The following is a 24,218-nucleotide window of genomic DNA, read 5'->3' as shown; positions in this document are numbered from 1 at the left end:
GAATCCAGCTTTGTTTTCAGGGCTCATCTTAATTTGGCAGGGGTGGTAATCAAAGGGAGAGATAAAGGGAACATTTCAAATGTTGCTGTGATGCTCGAGGTCTGTCATTTATGTTGTGGGGAACTCGTACTTACTTTCACACGTATCTCTTTCTGGAAAAAAATTCCCGTGTAAAAATTTCATTAAACATTGTTTTAAACGCCATTACATTTTCATTAAATAACAATGAATAGTCACGCTTTTCTTAAAGGTGGGTCTCTCTTCCACTACATGTGACAAAGTAGAGGAGTAGAATTCCCTTGTCTAAGGAATGAGCTGTGGGCACTTCTTTATTTCTTAGGACACCAGTCCTGCATTTGTAATTTCAGCGTTACAACCTCTTCTTTGTGCAGATTATGAACGACAGGTTACTATAATGAGACACTTACTATACTACAAAATAAAAGCAACAGAAAAGTCCTTATGATCTGTTAAAGAATGGAAATGGCTGGTGGAAGGTCATCTTTCAACATTCACGCTGATACTTTTATCTGAAAGTAATCTGATTTAAAAACTACCTACCGTATGCTTTTTGATCAGCTCTGTTAGATCGGTTGCAGGCATGGAAGACTGAAGGGATGATCTCTCTAACTGCTTACCCGAAATACCTATTTATGGAAACTTTCTTGGCTAAAGATCTGAGTGCTTGTATTTTTAATCCTTGATCAAAACATGATCAAATAAGATCAGGATTAACATTTTGGAGTTCATGGTGAATGAGCTGGTATCTTAATCAAGGCTCAAAGTGCATGGTATTAGGTAAGAAACTTTAACATGTAGTGGTTATAGCTGACTTGTTACTAACTTCACAGACATTGAGCCGAGATAGAAATTACTAACTTTCAGGGTAATAGCCCTTCTTTGTAATGACAGTGTAATCTCTGCTCTGTCAGCTTGAGTTGTCTTTTGTGTCTAGCAGAAGTAGCACTGTCAGCATTTTTAATGCAGGATTTCCTGTTCTTTTCTGTCTAGAGTTCTAGAAGTATGCTTTATGGAACTCATTTGTAAGAAGTTTTTATTATTGTTTAAATGGGGGTGTACGTGTTTAGTAACAAATGCTTTTGTATACTCATTTATACTAGTAATGATTTTCTATTTTGTATACAGAAGTGAATATATGTGCGTGTGTGTAAAAGCAAATATATGTAAATATACAGAGGAGTGAATGTATTTGGATTCAAGAGCCAAATATTTTTAGGGAAGGAAAATTGCCTCTGTAAGATAAGTTTTATCTTTCTGAAAAGATACATATCAGGTGTTTGGTTTTAATGTTTTCAAGTGCCTTATTTATGTCCCTGTTGGTGACAAATTTTGTTTCTCATAAAGTGAATGGGGGTGAGACTGTATTTCGATATGAAATTACAGTAATACGGATACGAAAAAAATAGGGCATACCAAATGTTTTGACATACAAATAAGCTGCTGTTTGTAGCCTCGTCTGCATCACGCTCATAGCTTCTGCACTAAGGCACAGGCTTTGTGGTCTGCTTTGCATTAGTTAGGGAATGAATATGGGTAAAAGCATGTACCGGGACAGTCATGGCAGAGCCACTGGGACATGATGACTTGTGTGTCAAAGACCTAGTATAAGATGTCATTTTGCTTGACAACATTAATTGGAATAATTTATCCTTGTTAGTCTTGGCCATATGTGGCATTTGTGCAGTATGTGGCTTTGGAAATAATTAATGTACTCTTTAATTTGTTCCTGTAGCGTGAGATAATGATCATAATGTGAGTTCTTACATTCAGTATCTTGTGTTTTAAAAGAATTAGAAACAAAAGTATTTGTTTGTCATGGCAACCTCTAGTTCAACTGTAGAGGATGGTTATTCCACATATGAATACCTTTACTACTCTCTCTTGATCTTCATGTGTGTTGTTATACTGACCTCATGTTTCTATCTTTCACGTGCGTTTTTTATTTTCTTCTCCTTTTCCAGGTGAAGCAGGAGCTGTAGAAGGAAGACCGTGTGGCTCGCAAACATGCCATTCCCTTTTGGCAAGTCCCACAAGTCTCCTGCAGACATAGTGAAGAACCTGAAGGAAAGTATGGCAGTTCTAGAAAAGCAAGATATCTCTGACAAAAAGGCAGAAAAGGTACAGTTGGGGCTTTCCAATTGCTAAACAGTAATTAAAGGGGGGGGGAGAGAAATCTACAGCTGTTGAAACTGACTCAATTAGGAATTTTTGGGGGGTTTTATACTCTGATAAAGGGTAAGTTTTATTATGTACCTTTGAACAGGTATGTTTCATGTTGATTGGCTTTGCTTTTTTATGCCACTGGCAGCTGATAAAATACTTAAAATAAGTTGGTTTGGAACTGTAGGACGTTGCATTCTTTAATAAGCAGCTCACAGCCATACGGTGTTGTGGTACTTGTGTGCACTGTAGTGACTTTATTACAGTACAGTAGTTCTGTCTGCGCTTGTCCATGCAAATGTTCCCAGTGTCTCTGTTACTGAAACCGAGGAACTTTGTGTCTCCATGCATGTCAGTAGAGGATATACTTTTACCTCTCCTTGCCTTTTCTTCAGCCCACAGATGTGGTGTAAAGTTCCTGTGCTGCTGCAGTTTCCTTTAGATAGGATGGTTTGCTACTTCATGATCTGTACCTGTTGACAGTTGTTTACTTCTCAACTAGTAGTCTTGATAACTTTCCTAAAATTTCAGCCTGTGTGAGCTCATCCCATCTAGTGACTTGTATGGCAGGGATATTCACTGTTTAGATGAGGTTTTTCCTGATAAACTCAGCACAAGGGCTTAGATTTCAATACTTCCAGAAAAGTCCTAGAACCAAACCAAAAAACCAAGCAAACAGAACATCTCCCCCTCCAATCTACCAGCTTTTGAAGCAGGCTAAGATACCCTCTTGGATCCTCTCCCAGCATTATTTAACTGTTCTGTGCCATTCTTGGCGTCCTCACAGGGTCACGTGTAGGAGTTAGTCACAGTCTTTTTCACATTCACCAGTATTTTTTAAGCAGAGTGTGGCCAGCTTCTCTACATCCAGTTTCACCTATATTTGGCACTGCTACTTTAAGTGCAGGTGAATCTGGGTCTTAACTCAATTGCCAACTTTATCCTGATGTTCTTTAAAATCAGCATCTTCTACCCCAGTGGCAGCACATGGTATGTTCCAGATCTCTTGCAGAGTTCCATAGTATTAATCCCTGATGCTTTTTCTCTCTTGCTGGAGAGAAAAATGTTATGGCCTGTTGTGCAGGCCTGTGTGGAGGCTGGGAGGATTTTCATTTGCTGCTGCTTTTCTTCTTTCTGTAATAAAGACATCTGTCAGGAGAGGAGGGGTAGGTGCATTCTGAAGAGTCTGTGATGAGGCATGGCACTGCCTCCTTCGTCTCAGCCTCATTATTAATTCCGAGAGATGTGGCTTGATCTTAAAACCCGTGCTCTTTTGTGTCATCTTTTTCTTTTTGCTTAGACCTTTAATGGGGAACAGACCATCTTCATTCCATTGTGCATAGCTGTACACTGTATCACGTGCCTGTGTTCTTGAAGCTGTAGCTGAAGATTATTATGTACCATTTGCTTCTTGCTGGCCTTTAATCTCATACCTCCATCTTCTTTAAAGACCTTGTTTATGTGAGGCTGCTGCTTTGACAAGAAATAGCACGCTAAGCCTGTGGAGTCGTTTCTCCTGTGTCACATAGAAAGCAACACATTTTGTTTGAAGGAGATAAGAAGGCAACCCACGTTCACTAGGTTAAACGTGAGGAGGGTTAAATACTGACATTCACAAGACTGAGCTGGGTATGATAGTGCTGGCCTCTGTCAGCCTTGTTATTCACAAAGGAGACCAGTTGATGAATCTGAATATTCATAACACCAGTGTCCACATGTCCATACAGAGATTCTTCAGGAAATAGTTGTGTCGTTGGCAAGCCAAGGCTTCCATGAAGGTGACCGTGGTTGTGGCAGTTTATCTCAGGTTCTCGGTTTGTTTGCTGGTTTGACAGAGAAAGTTCTTCTATATCTTATGGACCAGTCATCACATCTTGGAGGGTACAGCTCTGGTTAAATGCCCTGAATTTGTGCCCTCTTCCTATCCAGTCTATAGAAATAGTCTGGAGTAAATTTGGAGTTAAAAGACAGCCAAGGTCTGAGCAGTAGCCATTATTAAGAAAGAAGAAAAAATTCTACATGCCCATGTCTTAGTATTTAGGCATCTTTTTATCTTTCACTACTCCTTTATTATTATGGTCCCTTCTCCAATGTAACTTTCCAGCCTCCTTTGGAGAAGAATTCTGTGCTGATGAAAGGGTGAGTTCTGTGGCTAGTAGTGGAACAGAAATGGAAAAACTCACTGCATGTAAAGCACAAAAATAATTACCCCTTTAGGAAAAGGGGAGAATGCCAGAGTTGGTTTTTTTTTTTTATAACTCCATTTTATTAGTGATTAGACTTGCATAAAATATGATCTCTCTCTTCTATTAATTTCTGCTTCTATTGTTGCCGTTTCATCCAGGGGTGTGCTTTTGTAGCCTGTCACGTAACGGCAATGAACTTCCAAGGCTAAACAGCATGGTACATACTCAGTGTTGATTGTTGTTTGTGGTAAAGACACTGTTTTGGGTGCAGGGAATACTTACTTTTCCTACGCTGCTTTGTTTCTTAAAATTAAGTACTCATAGTTGCATATTTTCTTTACTCTTGAACATACGGAGTTTGAAAAGGGTATGTAGATTAGACTAAAAAAAAAGATTCAGTATGTCTTGAAGTGAACTGAATGTTTCAAAATGTAATTGTTGTTTTAAATATTTCTTCCACAAATTGAAATGAATAGTAAATGCCCTTTTGTTTTATACCTTATGCCTGGCTGAGGTTCCAAAGACAAACTAGTACTTTTCTACTGCAGTACCACAGTGGGTTTGTTTTTAATATGTAGTTCACTGTAGTTGCTACCATGCAGTAGCAGCACAATGCTGTTATGAAAATATTTAGTTTGCTGCAATGTAGAGGATGCTCTTTGACAGTTTGCTAACACACTTGGAAATACAGATTTATAAGAAAATTAGACAAATAATTTTCTGTAGAACTTACAAATGTAATTAATTATGTTTGAACGGAATGCCTCAGGTTTTTTTTCAGTGCTGAGACTGAAATTTAAAAGCTTTAATGTTTTGTGAGAGGAAGAAAAAGCAAAGTAAAAAAGAATGATTTTTAAAGCTTGGACTGTATGTTCCTGTATGTTCTTTATAATCAAAAAGGAAGAGATTCTTCAAAGCAAAAGATGTAAAACAACAGTAGTGGTCATGATGCATCTTGTGCGGTTATGAAACATTCTGCCCTGTAATACTGGAAAATTTGTTTTATAAATAAAAATCTGAAATTCAAAAATGAATTCTAGTTGCCTGTTAATCTACTTTTTTTTGAGCTCTGTGAATGCTGGAGAAAAATTAACCGGGTAATTCTTCAGGTCATTTTCAAATGTTCTTTCAGTTTGTGTTACCTGCTTAGGAGCTGAGATCTGAAGTGTCTGCGAGAGCTGGACTGTGCCTGGCCGCAGCCAGCCTGCCTCGCATGCCGTGACTCGGGGTGCTTCTTGGCTGCAGCCTTTTACTTGGGGTAGAGGCGATAGCTTGCGGTCTGTCAGTATTTTGGAAAGGAAACTTGACGAGTGCTCTGTAACTCAAAATGTGTTCATCACACATGCTGTTAGTTTTCCATTGCTTATGTTTTTTCACAAGGGGGCTAAAGGGAAGGGGAAGGAAAACTCCTTTCGTATAAACAGGACCTACCCTTGATCTAGTCCATTAGTTAGTCTTTTATTACTCTTCCTCCTCTTTGGCTGACATCAGCATGTATTTTTATACTACCAGTTCACTTGGTGTGTGGCACACGTTTACTGTCGTGAAGGTAAATATTTACTCATGTAATAAACTTGTTCTTCTCTACTCTCTGACCTTGGGTTAACCTGTCCAGAACAGCTCTGGTTTTGGCTCTCGGATAATTGTTTCAGCTATGTTGTTAACCCGTGCGGCTTGCCTCTTGCAGGCATGGTCGGTCTCAATCTTCTTTAAGTTACCAGCTCTATACAATGGACAGTATACTAAATGTATGGGACAAAGCAATATGCTATTTATTTGATTCAGCCATCCAGGTGTAATATTATGTCATGTTGCCATAGGCATAGATCAGATTTCATTTAGTGAATTAACCCTGTCATATATAAAGCAGTAAAATTTTAAATTTGTTATGCACATGTCTATAATTAATTCATGGTTGAAAGAAGGCTAAAGGTTAAGTAATCTGCCTTGCCTACTGCATGGGGCTGTTACTCAAAGGGTAAAGATGGAGTTTCTTCTGGGAGTGATGGGTGAGAAGACATGCTTCTCTTCTAATTGAACTTAGCTCTTTAATGATATCTTCATCCTAGACATCTGCTGAAAAGTAATGTAATCTTTTTTGGCCTTTAAAATAAACTAGTGGCACTGATGTAGATAATCATATATTTACAAAATTGCATGGTTTTGTAAGCATTTTGAAATCCAAATAATTTAAACAGAATCATTAAATGGTGTTTGTTACTTATGATGGATACTGCTCTAGACTAGTAAAATATTCACTAAGTACAGGCTCAAAATTAGCTAGTTTACCTTTTTCATTGATGTTTTCATTAATAGTGCAATTCATGTAATTGCTTTATCAATGTGGATAGAACCCCCCTAGCCATAGACCTAGAGCCCGCTGAGCTCACCTTAAATGCTTAAGGACTGATTGTGTGTTCTGTATCTTTCTCTAGTGTTTCTCAAAGTAAAGGCAAGTGTTGCTTCATAAAACTCAGATACTCCAGCTGTACAAGTCTATATGTAGTATTTGGTATTTGCACTGCTTAGCATTTAAGGAAATAGTAAATTTTGGAAATATCTGTGAAATAACCTAGGGACTAGAATAAACCATGATGGTTCATAGGTGACTATAAAGATGTGCAGCTGATTCTGGTGTGACAGTCATACATGTGACTTCATGGTGTCTGGTTTTATTTGTAAATAATTTCTTCCTGTCTTTGATAAAAATAGAGAAAAAAGTACTTTCTTTATCTTCCTTACTTTACGTTTTACTTTTATAGTTTGACTTGCCCTCAAACAGTATTGATTGTCTGGCACCATTGAATTTCAAATGTGACTTGTCACAGAGTTTTTCTCTAAAACTCTGTTTGCTTCTTCTCAGTGTTGAGAATATATAAATTTTTCAGTATCTGTAGAAATATATTTAAATTTAGTTTTAATATATAAAATATTTATAGACTATATTATGTAGAATACATAAAATATCTATTCCATGTGTGTGTATATATTCTGTATATATAAAATATACCCTGCTTATATATTATATTAGAATATATATATTTTATTTTTATATATATATAGTGTCTGATTGTTAATTCTGCTTTTGATCATGGGTTTTTGGATGAAGTTTACTATGCATTTTGATTTTTTCTCTAGAGATTTTTTTCCCTGTTAAAGCAGTGTATTAGGTAATTATTTAGATCTCAGTATCTTAGTAAATCTTGCAAGTAATGCTAGCTAGCCTTCTTTTGTCTGTCTTGAATTTTTTTACTAGTTTTTCACTTAGCTCTTAACATTGATACTTAATGTAGCATGATATTTTTTGGTGTAGCTATCTAAATTCCATTCTGCATCTGAATTGGCAAAAATAGCTCTGCACATCATGTGTTTGGACTGTGTTCGAGAGTTCATGGAATGTGGAAGAGTACAGAGATTCTAAAACAAATTTAAAAGTTTTTCTAGTCCTTTTGATGTTGAGTTTTAGAGTAGGAGAGGAGGGAATATAGAAATGTCATATTTTATGGAAGTGTAGTGCATCAAAACATCTTGGTTATTGATGTAATACTTTCAGAAAACCTCCTATTTTTGTATTTGCAGTATGTATCCAGAAATGATAGTTCAGCCTAAGTTGAAGTGATACAAGCAAGTCTCTTTCCATGATGAAGGTAGTCAGACATTGGTACAGATTGCCCAGAGAGGTTGTGGAGTGTCCATCCACAGAGATGTTCAGAGCATGGCTGGCCATGAGCCTGATCAACCTGATAGGACTTTGAGGTTGGCCCTCCTCGAGGAGGTGATTGGAGCCTGATGACCTCCTGAGGTACCTTCCAGCCCAAGCTGTTCTATGTGTGTCTAACCGTTACTTCCCACTAAAGCCCTATGTCATTCCAAGTTCAAGTGGTGCACGTTCAGATGGTCTTCACAGTTGTGAAGAGTATGAGAAATAAAGTTTCTTCTTGAATTTACTGAGTTGTATGTTTGTGTTAGGCCAGAAGGCTGCTTTTTTCTTCGATTTTATAAAATTATATAAAAAAAAAAGTCACTGTTTGGAAACTATTTTTTTCTGTCTGGTTTGTAAGTATTTCCATTATAAGTGTCTTTCTTGGGGTGGTGGCGAGGGACAGCCTTCAAGTGTGATTATTAAAGTTTTGGAGGGGTTGTTCTGTTTTCTGGGGTTTTGGTATGAAAAATTCCCCACTGGCGTTTTTCTTAATTGCAGGCATGCCCTCCATATTGCCACTGTCTTAAAATAGGTAGCTACTTGAACCTCTGCCTTTCTTCTTTCATCTTGCTTTCTAAATTAGTGTGCAGGGACAAACTGCAATAGATTTTTTTATTGCTGCTTCCTCTTTTTTTGGTAGCCATGCTTCAAAGGCATCTCTTTATATATCTACATTTGAGACATGTTCCTGTTCTTTTCGTAGTAAAGTGGTATTTCTTCTGAATTGTGTGGCATAATACTACTACAATATGGTGAGCTGGCTTTCTCATTTTACATCTTCAGGAGCTGTCATGAATCTAAGCAGGCATATTGAGCACCTGCTTCTTGCTGTCTTACTAACAGTGCACAGAAAATCCTTTGGAATTTCGATTAAGGAGGAGGCAACTGGGATTAGGAACTGCAATTAGCAAGAAAAGGGAGGCAGCAGGGAGTGGAAAGTTGTGGAGGAGCTAAAAATGATACAGAGCCTCTTTAAAGGTCACAGAATCCTTACTTGCATACCTAGCAAAGCTGGAATGGCTTTGGCTTGAGTAGTGTGGTCATGCTGATCTTAAGCCTCTCTAGATATAACGAGCAAACGAGAAATCCTTTTACGTCCTACTTATAAGACAGGTAATATCCAGAAAGTAATCACTTTTTTCACTTCATTAATTTTCCATGGCACCAATCGTAAATACTTTAAAGTGTATGCATACCTTCTTGGCAGGTTCATCTAATTACTAAAAATCAGTGCACTTACAAACCATTCATACTTTTTAGGCACGTGAAGAACTAATACAATATAATTAAACCAGCTATTTTTGATGATCATCTTCAGCATTTTGCCCCCGAGCTATGTAAACATATATATTGAAAGGAGTAGTTCTTTTTTTCTCCAAGGTAACTGTGTTTTATGTTTTAAGATTCAGAACTGGGTGTTTAGAAGTGTTCTTGTTGATTTTGGTGGGTTTTTTTTTTTTAACTTGTGAGAGAACTCTGCTTCCATTGCTAAATGTTATTCCAGCTCATCACGACAACTTAGGAATTCCTTATGCTGGCTTCCCGAAGTGAGAGGTCAGATCTGTCTGTCTTCTGTAAGATGTGGCTTACCAGTACCTGAAGGGGCCTACAGGAAGGATGGTGAGGGACTGTTTATCAGGGAGTGTAGTGACAGGACAAGGGGTGATGGGTTTAAGCTGAAGGAGGGTCGATTTAGATTAGATGTTAGAAAGAAATTCTTTACTGTGAGAGTGGTGAGGCACTGGAACAGGTTGCCCAGAGAGGTTGTGGATGCCCCATCCCTGGAAGTGTTCAAGGCCAGGTTGGATGAGGCTTTGGGCAATGTGGTCTAGTGGAGGGTGTCCCTGCCCATGGCAGGGGGGTTGGAACTAGGTGATCTTTGAGGTCCCTTCCAACCCAAACCATTCTATGACTCTATGACTTCAGTGGGAAGCATCTTAGACTTTTAATTGTATCACTGTGTTCGTTTGAATGCACCTCTTTCTGGGACTGTTTGCCAGTCTGTTCTTGTATACTGAGATATTAAAGGAGGTTCTCTTTCAGGTTTTGTTAGTTGGAAAGGAAAAATTTCATCCCCGCTGACTGGAATGTGAGCCTAATAGTTGACAAAACCTGATGAGTACAAATCTGTAGGAGGGACACATTTGGTGTCCCTGAGCAGTTCACTAGAGGCAGGCATGTGTCTCCATGTCATGTTTTCCAATCTGATCCTGCGTATCTCTGTTTTACAGAATGGAAATTTTGTTGGGTTCCTTTCACCCCGTTGCTATTCTTTAGGGGATTTTTGAATGGGAAGTTTAAAGGCAGTAAAAAGGAAGAGATTTTTGCTTTTGGTAACTTGTCAAATAAATTGCGTGTGTCCTGCCTCTGCGCTGTTTGGTTTTTTTAATAACATATAACAGTCTTATTTGCAGAAAGATTATAATTTTTTTTAACAAGTTGTCATTTCCAGATTTTTTTTTCCTTAAAGAAGTTTGCAGATGTTAAGAATAATAAGAATGTGCAGTTACAAAGACAAATGACATTGAGCTCTAACTGTATTCTTTTCCCATTTTCTTTAGGCCACTGAGGAGGTCTCAAAAAACCTTGTTGCCATGAAAGAAATCTTGTATGGCACAAATGAAAAAGAACCGCAGACAGAAGCTGTGGCACAGCTTGCTCAAGAGCTGTACAACAGTGGTCTTCTTAGTACCCTAGTAGCCGACTTGCAGCTAATTGATTTTGAGGTAAGAAAACAAGTTTGACATTTCTTCTATTGTATATGTTAAAATAAACGTATCTGAATTCCTGCCACTTTAATTGGTTAAGATATCTTTCAGTCTTCAGCTGTTTTTTTTTCTGGCTGGGACAAAACCGTTAGAAGAACTCATTGTGCCAAACAACCTAGAAAATTTAGCAAATATAGAATATGAAATCTGTGAATTTAGGCACATAAACCACACAAAATTGAAGTAGGTAAACCTCTAATCCTGATGATACAGTTCTGTTAAAATTATGGAATAATTCTTAACTGTGTGTACACAGAAGGGTTAATCTTTTAGTAGTAATACCATAGTGAACACAAGCTATAATACTGCAAGGCTTGTCTATATTCTTATCTCGTTAAAATAGATTACTTGGAAAAGTAAGAAAATTGTCATAACTTAGATATTTAAAATTCTTCATAAATGTTAAAGCTGTTAGTTTTATTAATAGTCCAGTTGTTCTCTCTCTCTTCAGAAACAAATGATGCAACCTTTTTTGTTTTCCTCATCTATTTTTCAGTTTAAAAAAAAAAAATGAACCCAAAACCACCTCAAATTTTTATTGATTACTTCAAAATAGCAATACTTATTTGTATTCAAATGTATCTCTATATAAACCTCTATCTGGCATTTGTCACCACACCACATGGAATAATTCAAATTCCCTCTGCCGTAGTGAAAAATCACCCTATTTAGTTCTGAGAAACTGCAGTACAATTGGATTGTCCTATTTTCCCTGAGGTCCTGCAAGAAGTGTGTGGCTGCCTAGGAAAGGAGCCAAACCCCATGTATCTCACCCCACAGCCTTGACCATAAAGACCCTCCCACTTGAGGTTACTTAAAAACGGGATTGTTCATAAGCACGTTGTTCACAATCACAACAGTTTAAAGTCCTATTGTAGTATGGCATTCCAAAAAACAATGGCTTTCTTCCCTGTTCTTTCTTCTCTCCCCTCCACCCCACCCATAACTCCCTCTGATTTGTGTTTAATTGTAATATGGTGGTATTTTTTTCCCTACCCACACAACTGTTTATACCAAACATAAAACATTCAGGCTGTTAAATAAGCAAGGAGACCTGGGAAAGCTGAGAGGGAATGCTGAAATGTGATGACCTTTAATTGCTGAAGAAAGGAAATCATGAAACGTCATCTGGATTCTGCTGACCTCTAGATTCTTATCAACTTGGTGTTTACTCAGCCTGGTTATTAGTGAAGCAAACCTTCATTATCTCCTGGTAATGAAGAATGATAACAATTTATGCAGGCTTGCTCTCATTAAGGACAACTATTCATTTTATTCTAAGGGGACTTGAAAAGATTGCGAATAGTTTCCTGCTTGTGGACTTTCTGCTGCTTTGTTGCACAAGGATATGACTGTTCCCCTTGAGAGAGAACAAGTCATTCACGCTGCTTTCTAGGCTGGACCACGTCTGCTTTTTAAGGATGGGATCTGGCAGATTGTCCAGCTATTGTTACCTAGAATTAATGACAACACACCTGTGCTCCAAATGTGCACTAGCTTCCCAACTGTTACAAAGTCAATCAGATGTTGGCTTTGATAGTCCAAATCTCTATGGTTGGGGTTTTACTGCATTTGAAATGATTTCTCCGTTACTGATGGAGATATAAACTTGATTTCCTGTTGGCTCTTAAACTTGAAGAGTAGGTCTAGCTTTTATTCCTTCTGGTGCCCCACCACAGCTTGAGGTCGTTCAATGATGAAGTAAATGTGTCTTTTTTTTTTTTTTTTTTTTTTTTTTGGTCAAGAACTTCACTCTGATTCCCAAAGAAGTTTTCCTTGTGGAACAGGAATGGACAACTAATTAATAGACAGAGACTGTTCACTCTGACTCTTAAACTGTCTCAAATGTATTTGAATAGTATTGTTAAAATCCCAGAAAAGTAACAAAGTAGAAACCAGGAAACTAACAACTTTAATGTTTTAAGTAAGAAACTGTCTGACTGTCCAGACCCTGCTATATGTAAAGGCCTGTTTAAAATTATATCCTTACCTGGAAGCTTGCTTTCCAAGTAAAGCAGTCAACACAACCATCTACTTACCAGTCTCATAAACTTACCAGTTACCTCCCTGCTGATTTGTGCTACTGTGTCTGTAGGAGAGATGGTATCCCTTGTGGAACTGGGGGTTTTTTGTTCTTATTTTTTTAAATGGAAAAAAAAAAAAAACCCCAAACCCCAAAACAAAAAATGCCTTTTGCATAAGGGAGCCCGAATCCTTCTGCTCGGAAGACAATACTAGCACAGTCTCCCTCTCACCTCTCGCAGTCGTGACTATTGGCACAAGGTTCAGCGTCTGTTTGCCCTTGTTAGGCCATGAGATCACTTAGAAATACATCCTTCTAACAATAACTAGCTTTGGTATTACTGTGTACCACTATCAGTTCAATTATGTGCATAATAAGGAAATGCTGTTCTTGCTGGTGAATCCAAAGCAAATTGTGAGATCCAGTGCGAAATTGGCAATGTTAGTGAATGAGAGTTGATGACTATATTATGTGGAGTTTGAGTAAAGCAATTTCTGGAAACACTGCTCTACTCATTTCAGAACAAAGAGTTCTGGTGTTGCTTTGGGCTGGCTTTCAATGGAATTGTAATTGAGAAAACAAGCGTTTACAAACAAACTCTTATATCCTGAAAACAACACTCTAACAAAACTGTCCCTGGTAATTCACAAACATGCCATTTGTAAAACTACAGTCCTCATACATTTTTATAAACATTGGATTTTTTTCTTCTGTGATCTTATTGATGTTGATTAGAAAACTGAAATAATTTTGAATAATTGCTGTTGTTTTTAAAATTCTTGCTAATTAAATATGCCCTGCATTTTACTCAAAAGCTTGCTGATGTTAGGGCATTTATAGTACAGCTAGAGATTGTCGAGAAACGTTACCTACGTATGGTTGTTGTGTATGACATTCAGGGAACCTTCAGGTGGAGTTGCTTAACAGGCCTTTATTTGCAAGTCCATTTATTTAACTTCCGTAAGTTATAGTTTTAAGTCAGATGTTAACACTGTAGTCAGAAATGCCCTGCACACTCTTAATGGTGGCATTACGTGTGCCTAGACAAGGGGAGAGGATAAGGAAATATTGAAGAAACACACTTTCAGGCCAGAGCACGGTTAAAAACTGGTGTGTTATTAGCAAAAACAAGTATAAAACAAGCCCAGGAGATTGATGCTACATAGAAGTATCTGATGAAACATGAGCTGGCTTTACTTTATGTAAATTAACCTTGATCTGGCTGCAACGTGATGTAATGTTTTGAATGCTTTGGCATATTTGAAATGGGTACAAAGAAGCAGAATATTTGATCTGTTTAAGATCAGCGTACAGAGGCTGACTGAACTGCAGAACTCACATGATATGAATGCATGAGATGGTGATAATGTTTAATTGTCACTTGCCCAGTGGACTTGAATATTATGTCTCTAACTGCTAATGTTTTTGACAGGGCAAAAAAGACGTTGCGCAAATTTTCAACAACATTCTCAGAAGGCAAATTGGTACAAGAACTCCCACAGTCGAATATATCTGCACTCAACAGAATATATTGTTCATGCTATTAAAAGGGTATGTACAGTGTGAAGCATAAATATGCTTTTATATGAAGTAAGAAGTTTTTAAATTCATGGGGAAGCAGTGAGCTCTGAAATGTTTTTTCTTCCTTTGCAGTATGCTTGATTTTTTTTTTTTTTTGTCTTGGGGCCTGTAATTCCCCTAAGGATAGGAAAATTTGAGTAATAAAACATGAAAAATATACTTTTGCGTGAAATATGACTGAAATTTGAGAACTGTTATAATCTAAAATACTCTTAGTGGGGTACTGCAGAAATTTTCCGTTCAGTGTACTATTTGATCCTATTTAAACTATTTCTTTGTGAACTTATTCATCAAGAGTTAAAGGCTTGTTTTTTTTCCTTTAACACCTGTCATTTCGAGTTTACTGTCCTATCCCCTGGTCTTAGTTTGGTCTTAGACTTCTTATTCATAGTGATTTATATTGCTGTAGTGACACAAATGTACCAACTCCTACTTGACGAAACAAAGAATGATTTGGGGCGTATGGTGCATGCCAGACATCTGTTTCTTCCTCTATTCTCGTATTATCAGATGTGCTGGATATTGGAGAATCATGCCATGCTGAATACGTGGTTGCATATGTAGAGCTGTGGATCTCAGGCATGAAAGCAGAAAGGTGTTCTTAACATTTTCATGTTAAAATAAGATTTTTAAAAAAATTGAGAATGTGCTCGCCATTTAAAAAGAATAGCTCGTGTTTCTAATAACATCAATTAAGAAAGTTCTGAAAATTGCAATTCCAGTGTGTTTCTTTGGGATAGAAGAATTCATCAAATATTAAACCATTTAAAAATACAGCTATTCCAAGAACTAGTTTTATAATTTGTGTTAAAGCTGCTGGGCAAGCTTACTGCAGTTGATGAGTACTTACTCCACCTTCTGGGATAGCTGGGGGATGTATGGAAAGCCGATGCTTCGCAGTGAGATACTTGCCGGTGTTATGTTGGTAGCATTGAGATGTGAGGATAATCAAGTATGGGTGTAACCTTTAAACAGGAAGGCTTATTGTGTTTTTCCTTTCCCTTCCTCCTCGTTCATATTAGCAATTAGAGATGCTGACTAACTTGCCACATATGTGGCGAATTAGGCTATTTTATTGTAACATCTCTACGTTTAGCTAATTGTGGCCATTTGTCTAAGCCACTGGAAACTAGATCATACAAGAAGCTTTCTGTGTGGCAAAAGCAGGTGGTTTACATCTTTTAGTTTCATGCTGACTCCAAAGGTTTAGCACCAGAAGCAGGATGGAATATTTGCTTCAGTTCATACAGGTGTAAGATGTGCACTCATCTGCCGGAAGGGCTTTGTTGTTTGGTTTTTTTTTTTTTCTCCTTGCATTACAGTCCTGATTTTGGGGGGAAGCGAGATTTAAATGTTAGAAGGACAAAAGGATTATTAATTTTGCCATAACACAAAAGAAAACATTGATTCAGTACTTCTTCAAAATAATTTACAAAAGAAGCAAAGACATTTGAGGTGCAGAGAGATGAAACTACGTTCTCAGCATGCTCTCATTGATGTGTGACTGAATGAGGGCTGCAAGACATTCGTCCTAATTTTTAGTCTGTGTTGTCACTCTTCAGAGAGCATTATTCTGACAGGGATTCAGGAAACACATATAAGTCAGGATGTTTGACTTGGGCATTTAGTTAGCTGTAATGACTTAAATGTTACATCTGGTATCCAACTGAGTCAAATTTATGTAAATTTAAACTATGGGGTGAATTGCAAAAAGTTCAGTAGATGTCAAATCTCCATGACAGGCTAAATGGGAAAGTATTGCAGGATTTAACATGAAAACTAATTCGTAAGAAAATGTTTTCGTATGGTAATATAGTTAGTGCTTAGTATGCACAATGATACTTTGCTCCTGAATTATTCTGGTGAATTTAAATTAGCTTCCAGTGGTACAGGATGAAGGATTCTTTAGGTGGGAGGCGGGAAGGTATATAAGAAGCTTTGACTGCTCCAGAACCAGATAGGAACAACAGACATGACTTTCCTGTAGATGGGGATAGCTTATGTTGTAACATGCTGAGATGAGTTCTTGGTTTGGAAAGGCAGTCCCATTTTCATCCAGGTTCCTACTTGTAGCTCGATTGGGAAAACAAGGAACCTGGTAGCAAGTGCAAAGGTGTATTTCTATCAAATGTGCCTTAAACACACTGTTGTGAGATTTTGGCAGCTGCTGTTAGTGTATGCTAAAATCAGCTGAGAGAACTCTGTAGTATTTGAGGAAGAAAGCCTGCTGAGGAAATGTAGTGACAGTTTCTAAATGAAGCCATCAGGGATGGCTTCATCACTTCCATCAAATCAGTGATGGGCATGTTCCAGAGGTCTCTTGTAAGAAGGTGCAGATGCTTTGCTAGAGGCAATAAAGGCCCAGGCGCAGAGGAGTTCAGTATTGTCCTTACAATCAGAGGATGCTGTTCACAGCATTTCAGGATTGAAGCCCGTGATGTGCAGAGTAGCCGGTGATGCTGAAAAATGGTTTAATGGAAGAGGAGACATGAATTTATGTCCAGTACTGTTAACCCTTCATGCTCATATTATGGATAGCTTTAAGTAAATTGCTGTCATGTTTAAGCAAACAGCTTCCAAGACAGAAGTCACTTACTGCTTTTCCAGATGTCTGCAGTCTCGCCAGTATGAAAAAAGGAAACTGATTCTGAGTATGAAGAAAATATTTTTATTTAGTCTCGCTTTTCAGTTTGTGAAAGTCATTTGTATTGGCTATAATTTGGCATTTAACTGGCAATGATTTCAGTAATATTTCATAGAAATATTTAAAAGTGGATTTTAATGCAGAAATAAGTATCTCTGATTTTTTTGAATTTTTGTTTACTTGATAGCATTGAAAACCATAATTAGCAGCATGGCGCTGAAGTGCTAACTTGTGGAAGTATTTATAGAGTATCTTTGTTGTGGTTTTTTTTTTTTGTTTGCTTGTTTTTTTTAAATAGGTACGAATCTCCAGAAATTGCTCTAAATTGTGGAATAATGCTTAGAGAATGCATCAGGCATGAACCACTTGCTAAAATAATCTTGTGGTCAGAACAATTCTATGATTTCTTCAGATATGTGGAAATGTCAACATTTGACATTGCTTCGGATGCATTCGCCACGTTCAAGGTAATTTACATACAACATTTGAATTATTATTTCTGTAGATCTTTGCTATGTGAACCCAGATGTTGTGTGTTACATTCTTGGGCAAAACAAGCTAGGGATAGCGGCACAAAATAGCTTTGATGCAAATGGGTAAGCTGGACGCAATTCTTTTTATTTCTCAAAATGCAAGACATTTCCTTTAAATAGATATACTATGTTCCCGATAACTTTTATTCTGGAAAGCAAGACTTAAGCTATCATGCATTAGCTGAATACATGGGGCTTTTAAATCTGTGGCTCCAAGTCTGCAAGTGAGCAAACTCCTTTTCATTCTGTTACAAACCTGAGTGTATTTGATGCTGATACTTTGTCTGGGGAATATATTTTTTTTTTGTCCTAAAATAACCACTTAAGGGATTATAGGCATAATATTGATTAGTGTTAAGTAGTGGGTTTTAACCTTGGTTGCGTCTAGTTCCGTGCAGAGCAGAGCCTTGATCCATAGATGGCATTCTTCAGTGATAATTCCACAGGCCATTTACCTGTGTGAATTAACAGAACACATAACAGACCTTTCCTAAGTGATGCCAAGATCCCTAGTAATGTCAGGTAACTGCATTCATGTTCTAAATTTCTTCATTTAATGAAATAGCAAAATTTTCTATTGGATGTCTTATGTGTACTGACTGTTTAAGGAGACTGTATATATATTGTTTCAGTATCTTAGTGAAAATATTGGGTTTGTGCTCTTTTACAGGATTTGCTTACAAGACACAAGTTGCTAAGTGCAGAATTTTTGGAACAGCATTATGATAGGGTGAGCAGATACATTTTAATATTCAGAATTTTCCAGTGCTGTGTATCTTGTTTGAAGAAATCAGTATTTTCATTCCTTGTTTAGCTTCATTTTTTGGAAATTTACATACAATATTAAACCAGTTGAACTTACAGTAATTTCTGCCAAGCAGTAAAATTAGGACAAAGACCCTATTGTTGAGTGCAGAAAGTGTAAACGTAAGAGAAGGCAGCAGAAACCTAGTTCTGTGAAAACTAGGTCGGATTTTTCCACTAGAGGGAACCCTTTCCTTGTCTTTGTCTTTTGTCTGTATTAACCAAAGAATACAAGATAGCCCTCCTCCACATGCTGGAGACTTCTGAAATTAATCAACAGTGTTCAGTACCAGGAACTACTATAGTTTAAGAAATAATGAGATAACTACTTCCACCACATTGCAATCTAAACATTAAAGGCTCCTAAAAGAGTAAATAGATTTTTTTTTTTTTCCTCAGCATATGCAATGTTTAAACAGTAGTGACTTACAGGAATCTACTGAGACTTCAGATTTTGTTTATGTTTTTGTTATGGATTTGCGTTTCCTCCAGTTTGTTGTTGTTATTTTGAAGAAGAGTGCGTATAACACTTGGAAAAGTCCTAACCCTTCTCTTTACTCTGTGCTTAGTTCTTCAGTGAATATGAGAAGTTACTTCATTCAGAAAATTATGTGACAAAGAGACAGTCACTTAAGGTAAGGCAATTTTACTTTCTTCTTAAATGCAAAGTTAAAGAATTCATTTCAAGGTGGGTTGACTTTAATTGAAATGTAACTCCAGCTGGTTTTCTTTAGTCCAGTCCTTCCATGATTTAGTGTCCAGCACACCCCAAGTCATTTCTCTCCCTATGCAGAAATGGCTATATGCAAGTATTTTTATTTTTGTTGGGTTTTTTTCCTTCAGCAAATCTGGACACATGCAAATAATTTCATAAAGATTCACATGGTGTGACTTGACCAATACTAATCTTACATTCAAGTAGGTCAGAAACGGTGATTGTAGATATAGTACATAACTTGTAGCAAGGGTGGTACTTTTGGGGAATATCCTTTTACTTTCTTTTGGACAAAGAAGGTAGCAAAAGAAGTGTAAATACTTCTCATTTGAAATCCTAACTTTTTTTTTTTAACCACATTCTTATTGGTGATGTATAGTTTCTGTAAAAAGGAAAAACTTTTCTTTCAATTCCAGCTCATAACAAGGGGAGAACAAAAGGCGATTTTTTTACTTGTTGGGAAAAAGGAGAAACTGCATCATCGAAATAAGAGGAGAATGCACCCTGCACGTAGAAATTCAGGAGATTTGAGTTCTGTTGTTACTATGTTTACAGACTGATGTCAACTACTCAGTGTGTTTGACAGCACTTAAGAAAAAATTGTTTCTTGTGTCCAATCTCAGTCATTTTTACATTGTTTTTCACTTTTAGCTTCTCGGTGAATTGTTATTGGACAGGCACAACTTCACAATTATGACAAAGTACATCAGTAAACCTGAAAATCTCAAACTAATGATGAACCTTCTACGAGACAAGAGTCGTAACATTCAGTTTGAGGCCTTTCATGTGTTTAAGGTATGTTTAAAAAAAACCCCCACAATAAAACAAACAACAAAAGAACCCCACCAGAAGTTGTTTAGTTGAGTAAACTACTTAGCTGAGCCTAGATGAAGTTTATCTTAATGTCTGCTAAGTGGTTAAATAGAGAGGTAATGTTTGGCGTTATTACGATCCATCTTTACAAATGGCTATCTTTGTATCTTTTGAAAATTGTTTAGAAACCATGAAGGGACTTTCATATGTTTGTCAGTATAATCTCGGTTAGAAAATTCTGGAATTAAGAAGATGAGGTGCAGTAAGACAAGGAGGAATTCCTGATCTCATATGAAATGAAGGATCTTGGAGTTCAAAAATGTTTTCATCATGCTGCATTATCTATGAAGAATAGCAGTATTTTAGTTGTCACCTAAATTTCAAAGCCTAAATTGTAGTTTTTGCACATTAGAACAGGTACCTTCTGACTTTGCAGCAGACAAGCAAATAGTGAAGAGCTTGGAGATACCATCTGAGGTGTAAAAGTTTTCAGTGAACTTTAAGATACCTGTGTGATGCTGTATATAATATGAAACCACGCATTTGCTACAAAATTTGGTGATGAGGTGTCTTCAGTGGTTTCTGCAGAGGGGTGGTGTGGCTGATCACCTCGCACAGATTGAATTTACTTTGATTCTGGTGTTCAGCTTCTATTCTAATTAAAAAAAAGGAGTAATTTTATTTTAAAACTTGCATGTACTCCATTATTTTTTCTGTAGAGATACTGGAATATGGAATAATTAAAACATCATTTTAAGTTATTGTCATCACTGTTTTGTTGGCTAGGTTTGGGGTTTTTTTAACTTAGCCTTCTGTTTCTTACTGTTATGCTAAATGCCTTTTATTTTCTTGCAGGTGTTTGTAGCCAATCCTAACAAGACACAGCCTATATTAGACATCCTTCTAAAGAACCAGACCAAACTTATTGAGTTCCTCAGCAAGTTTCAGAATGACAGGACCGAGGATGAACAATTTAATGATGAGAAGACCTATTTAGTTAAACAGATCAGGGATTTGAAGAGACCAGCACAGCAAGAAGCTTAATCTCCAATAAACCCTTAAAATATTAAACCCAAATTCAGCATTTGCTGTTAGATATTCAGCATCAGGCACTCTTATCGATTCATGAGGAACATTACTGCTAATCTGCTGTTCAGTGAACGGTTTTTGTTTTTCTCTTTTCTTTTTTAGTCCAAGTTGAAAAACATAGCTGCTGCTTTCTTGCACAATGTGGACTTTCTTGATATTTGTGTCATTTCAGAATTCAAAGACACTGCTTGTTTTAGGAGTCCTGAAAAGAAAGATTCTAGGTTCGTGAAAGCAAACATATAGATAACTAGTTTGGTTTAGGAGAGAAGGTATTAATGTAGTTAAGTAACAGGTTGCATGCTTGCAAATCTGAATAAATCTGTATGTTTGCACTTACCTTGTTTGAGATATGAGCACAATGTGACCTGTGCATACCTGGCACCATAGTTTAAGATTATATGCCTTGATTTAAAAAAAAAAATGTGCAGTGCTTTATTTGTAATCAAAGGGGAAATGTATGTAAGATGTGAGCTTATTGGGATAAACAGTTGTCTTGCAAATAAACTGATATTGAAACTTAGCAACTTTTAAAAGAGTGAAATTTCAAGGTTCATAAGGAAAATGTATATATGCCTTTCACTGCTTTATAGAATTTTTTTTGGACATGATTTGATTTTTCTGAGAATTGACTTGTAAACTTGGAAATATGTTCTAAGGGTTTTTGTTAATTTTACTTTAAAGGTATTTCAGACAGTAGACCTAGCAGTGACATTTTGCATTTCATTTCAACATTGCTTGCTGGTTTCTTTTGTATATAACTCCTAGGCTGCTCATTTCTTTAAAATATGATTTAATTTGTACAGCAGAGGAATGTTATTGTATTAGTCTGTAACTATTACCTAATATTGAGTTTTGCAAAATGAATGCTCATATGTAATTGAATACTTCAGATCACATGGAAATGCTGATTTAACAATCTTAAGTACTGCAGCATTAAAAAGAAAAAAACCCAAGCATTCTTTGTATTCACTTATCTAATGGGGTGCCATCAATTAGGGTAGGCTGAAATAGAGAACTGGAACCCTTTATACTGCATTCTTACTGGATAATATTGGCCTTATTCAATTAAACAAGCATTGTGCTCACCAGCTCCGCAAATGGCAAAGATTATGCTAAATTAACATCGATTCCTTTTACTTCTGGGAGCCTGCAGTGCATAGTTTCTGTCTTACAGTAAATAACTCAGTACAGTAGTTGTGAAAGTGAATGATTTAATTCCCTCCAACTGCAAGAAACAATTTCATAGATGTCCTAGGGTAACAAAATGATTTAATATTGTCGATTTTGTTCTTTAATGCTGCAAACTATCAGTATTTATAAAAACAAAAAACCCAACTGATTTTGCACCATGTTTTTGTTACTGTGACCATACAAAAGGAATCTACTAAATATAGCTAAATTATGTTATTAAAATTGTATCTATCCATCATATAGTAACGCTAAGATCACAACCAAGCAAACTTACGGATTGGAGTCTCAAAGTTCAAAATCTGCATGGCTGAATCTGATGGAGAATGCTATAGAAAATGTTTGTTGCTTCCTGTCCTCTTCCCAATTAAAATATTTTGCAATCAGCAAGGTGAAACTCCTAAGCGACGTTTAAGCTGATGTGAAAGCCTTCACCAGGGAAGTCAGATAGCTCCAGAAAATTGAGTGTTTTCACTCAGTTGTTTAAAATTGCTCTTAACATTATAATTGGTCTTTTTAAAGGTTCTTCATGTGTCCTTTACAAACAGATTCATTTTGCCTACAGGAAAGAAAATAGCTTACTCTTACTGAAGATCACTTACCCGGGCAGGCAGAATTGGCCAGGAAGTGGTATTATAGTTCAGTACTAACAGTCTATTATATTTTGGTTTATCATAGCTGAGTGGAGGAAAACATTCTTTGCCAAGTTACTCACCATAACATATAAGGCTTCCTCTTTAGATAAACATAGACGTGCTGAGGATTTATATATGTAAAGAAGTGAAAACATTTGGACTTGGGATAGAGGTTCCTCTATATCAGGCCTTGGAAACAATGGCTATGGTGACTTTTTTAATATGTGGAAACATTTGAATGTTGACTTTCGAAAAGAAGTTGTATTTAAATTAAAGCTCATTTGACGTGCTCTTCGTATTAAAACCCCTATTGTTCTGGAAGTCGTTTCTTATCTGCTTGAAGGCTTAAGGGTATTACTAAAAGTTATTTAAATGTGAGTGGGGGTTTTTTGGGGTTGTTTTGTTTTGTTTTTTTAAATAAGAGATGTATACAATTGTAATTCTGCTTCCGTGGTAGCATTTAATTTCTCCTGAGGAAAATGCATTTCTTATCCAAAAAATCTGGCTGGCCCCATAATTTAAATTGAAATAAAATTTTGAAGAAAAACGTGTGGTTTTTACTGTGTCACTGAAGATGATGTGTTTCTTGTGGACGTGAATCTTTTCTCCGTCATTGCCTTAGATGGGTTCAGCTTTCTCACTTTTAAATGTGAAGTAATTTTAAATCATGAAAAACTCTGGCTTCCAAAAACATTTTTAAGGAATTAAGACCAAGTTCTGTATTAGAGATGTAATCAATTTTAATTAATTGCTCCTACCTTATCTATTTGCTATCAGCATTATTTGCCAATTCTATTCCTCTTTTGCATGATCAAGGTCAAAGAGAGGAGATGCTCTTTCCTGCGTCACGTCTAGAGACAGGACCTGATAGCATTAGTGGAAGTGACTTCTGGATAATTGTTGGTCCTTCCCTTCTCTCTAAATTTCAGGAGCTGAAAGTGTGTGCAGTTGGTAGCTCCTCCTTAGGAAATCCTGTGGTCTCTTTGCCTTCGAAGCTGTCTGCCTCTGTTTTTCACAGGTAACATCCCAAATTATGCAGGGTGGCTAACGTCAAGAGAGCCTGTTACATTTAAAAAACAAGCAGAAAACGTTCAGGAGTTTTTGATGCAGATTCTTCAGATGGTTTTGTTTAGCGAAACTACTGAAAAATCTGGTTTCCTGCCAGGAACCAGGGTATTTACCTTGCAGACAAAAATATTTGGTCTTTTATAGTCCCCACGAGAGGCTAAACCTCTTTGAGCCTTTATATAAGATGTTAGCATTTTTCTCCCTCACTGACAGTAAAGTTACAGGTTACAAAGGGAGGGAGTAATTGATAGCTGTAATAAAAAAAAAAAAATTTGCAAATTTTAATT

At 36.8% G+C, this 24,218-nt stretch overlaps 1 protein-coding gene across 3 annotated transcripts in view; it reads left to right on the top strand.

The window, feature by feature from the left end:
• CAB39 (calcium binding protein 39) overlaps positions 1-23,410 on the top strand; it is a 43,311-nt gene extending 19,901 nt beyond the window's left edge. For all 3 annotated transcript variants that reach the window (XM_054835246.1, XM_054835248.1, XM_054835247.1), the window contains exons 2-9: positions 1,983-2,139; positions 10,632-10,796; positions 14,294-14,412; positions 17,385-17,553; positions 18,290-18,349; positions 18,993-19,058; positions 19,790-19,933; positions 20,807-23,410. In XM_054835246.1, the coding sequence (XP_054691221.1) occupies positions 2,026-2,139; positions 10,632-10,796; positions 14,294-14,412; positions 17,385-17,553; positions 18,290-18,349; positions 18,993-19,058; positions 19,790-19,933; positions 20,807-20,995 (1,026 nt within the window). In that variant the 5' untranslated portion in view covers positions 1,983-2,025 and the 3' untranslated portion in view covers positions 20,996-23,410. The remainder of the gene's footprint in view (positions 1-1,982; positions 2,140-10,631; positions 10,797-14,293; positions 14,413-17,384; positions 17,554-18,289; positions 18,350-18,992; positions 19,059-19,789; positions 19,934-20,806) is intronic.
• The last annotated feature ends 808 nt before the right edge of the window (positions 23,411-24,218 follow it).

This window comes from Grus americana, chromosome 9 (genome assembly GCF_028858705.1).
Source record: "Grus americana isolate bGruAme1 chromosome 9, bGruAme1.mat, whole genome shotgun sequence".
Lineage (NCBI taxonomy): Eukaryota > Metazoa > Chordata > Aves > Gruiformes > Gruidae > Grus > Grus americana.
The sequence above is the reverse complement of the archived record's forward strand: the minus strand, read 5'-3'. Positions and strand labels throughout refer to the sequence as shown.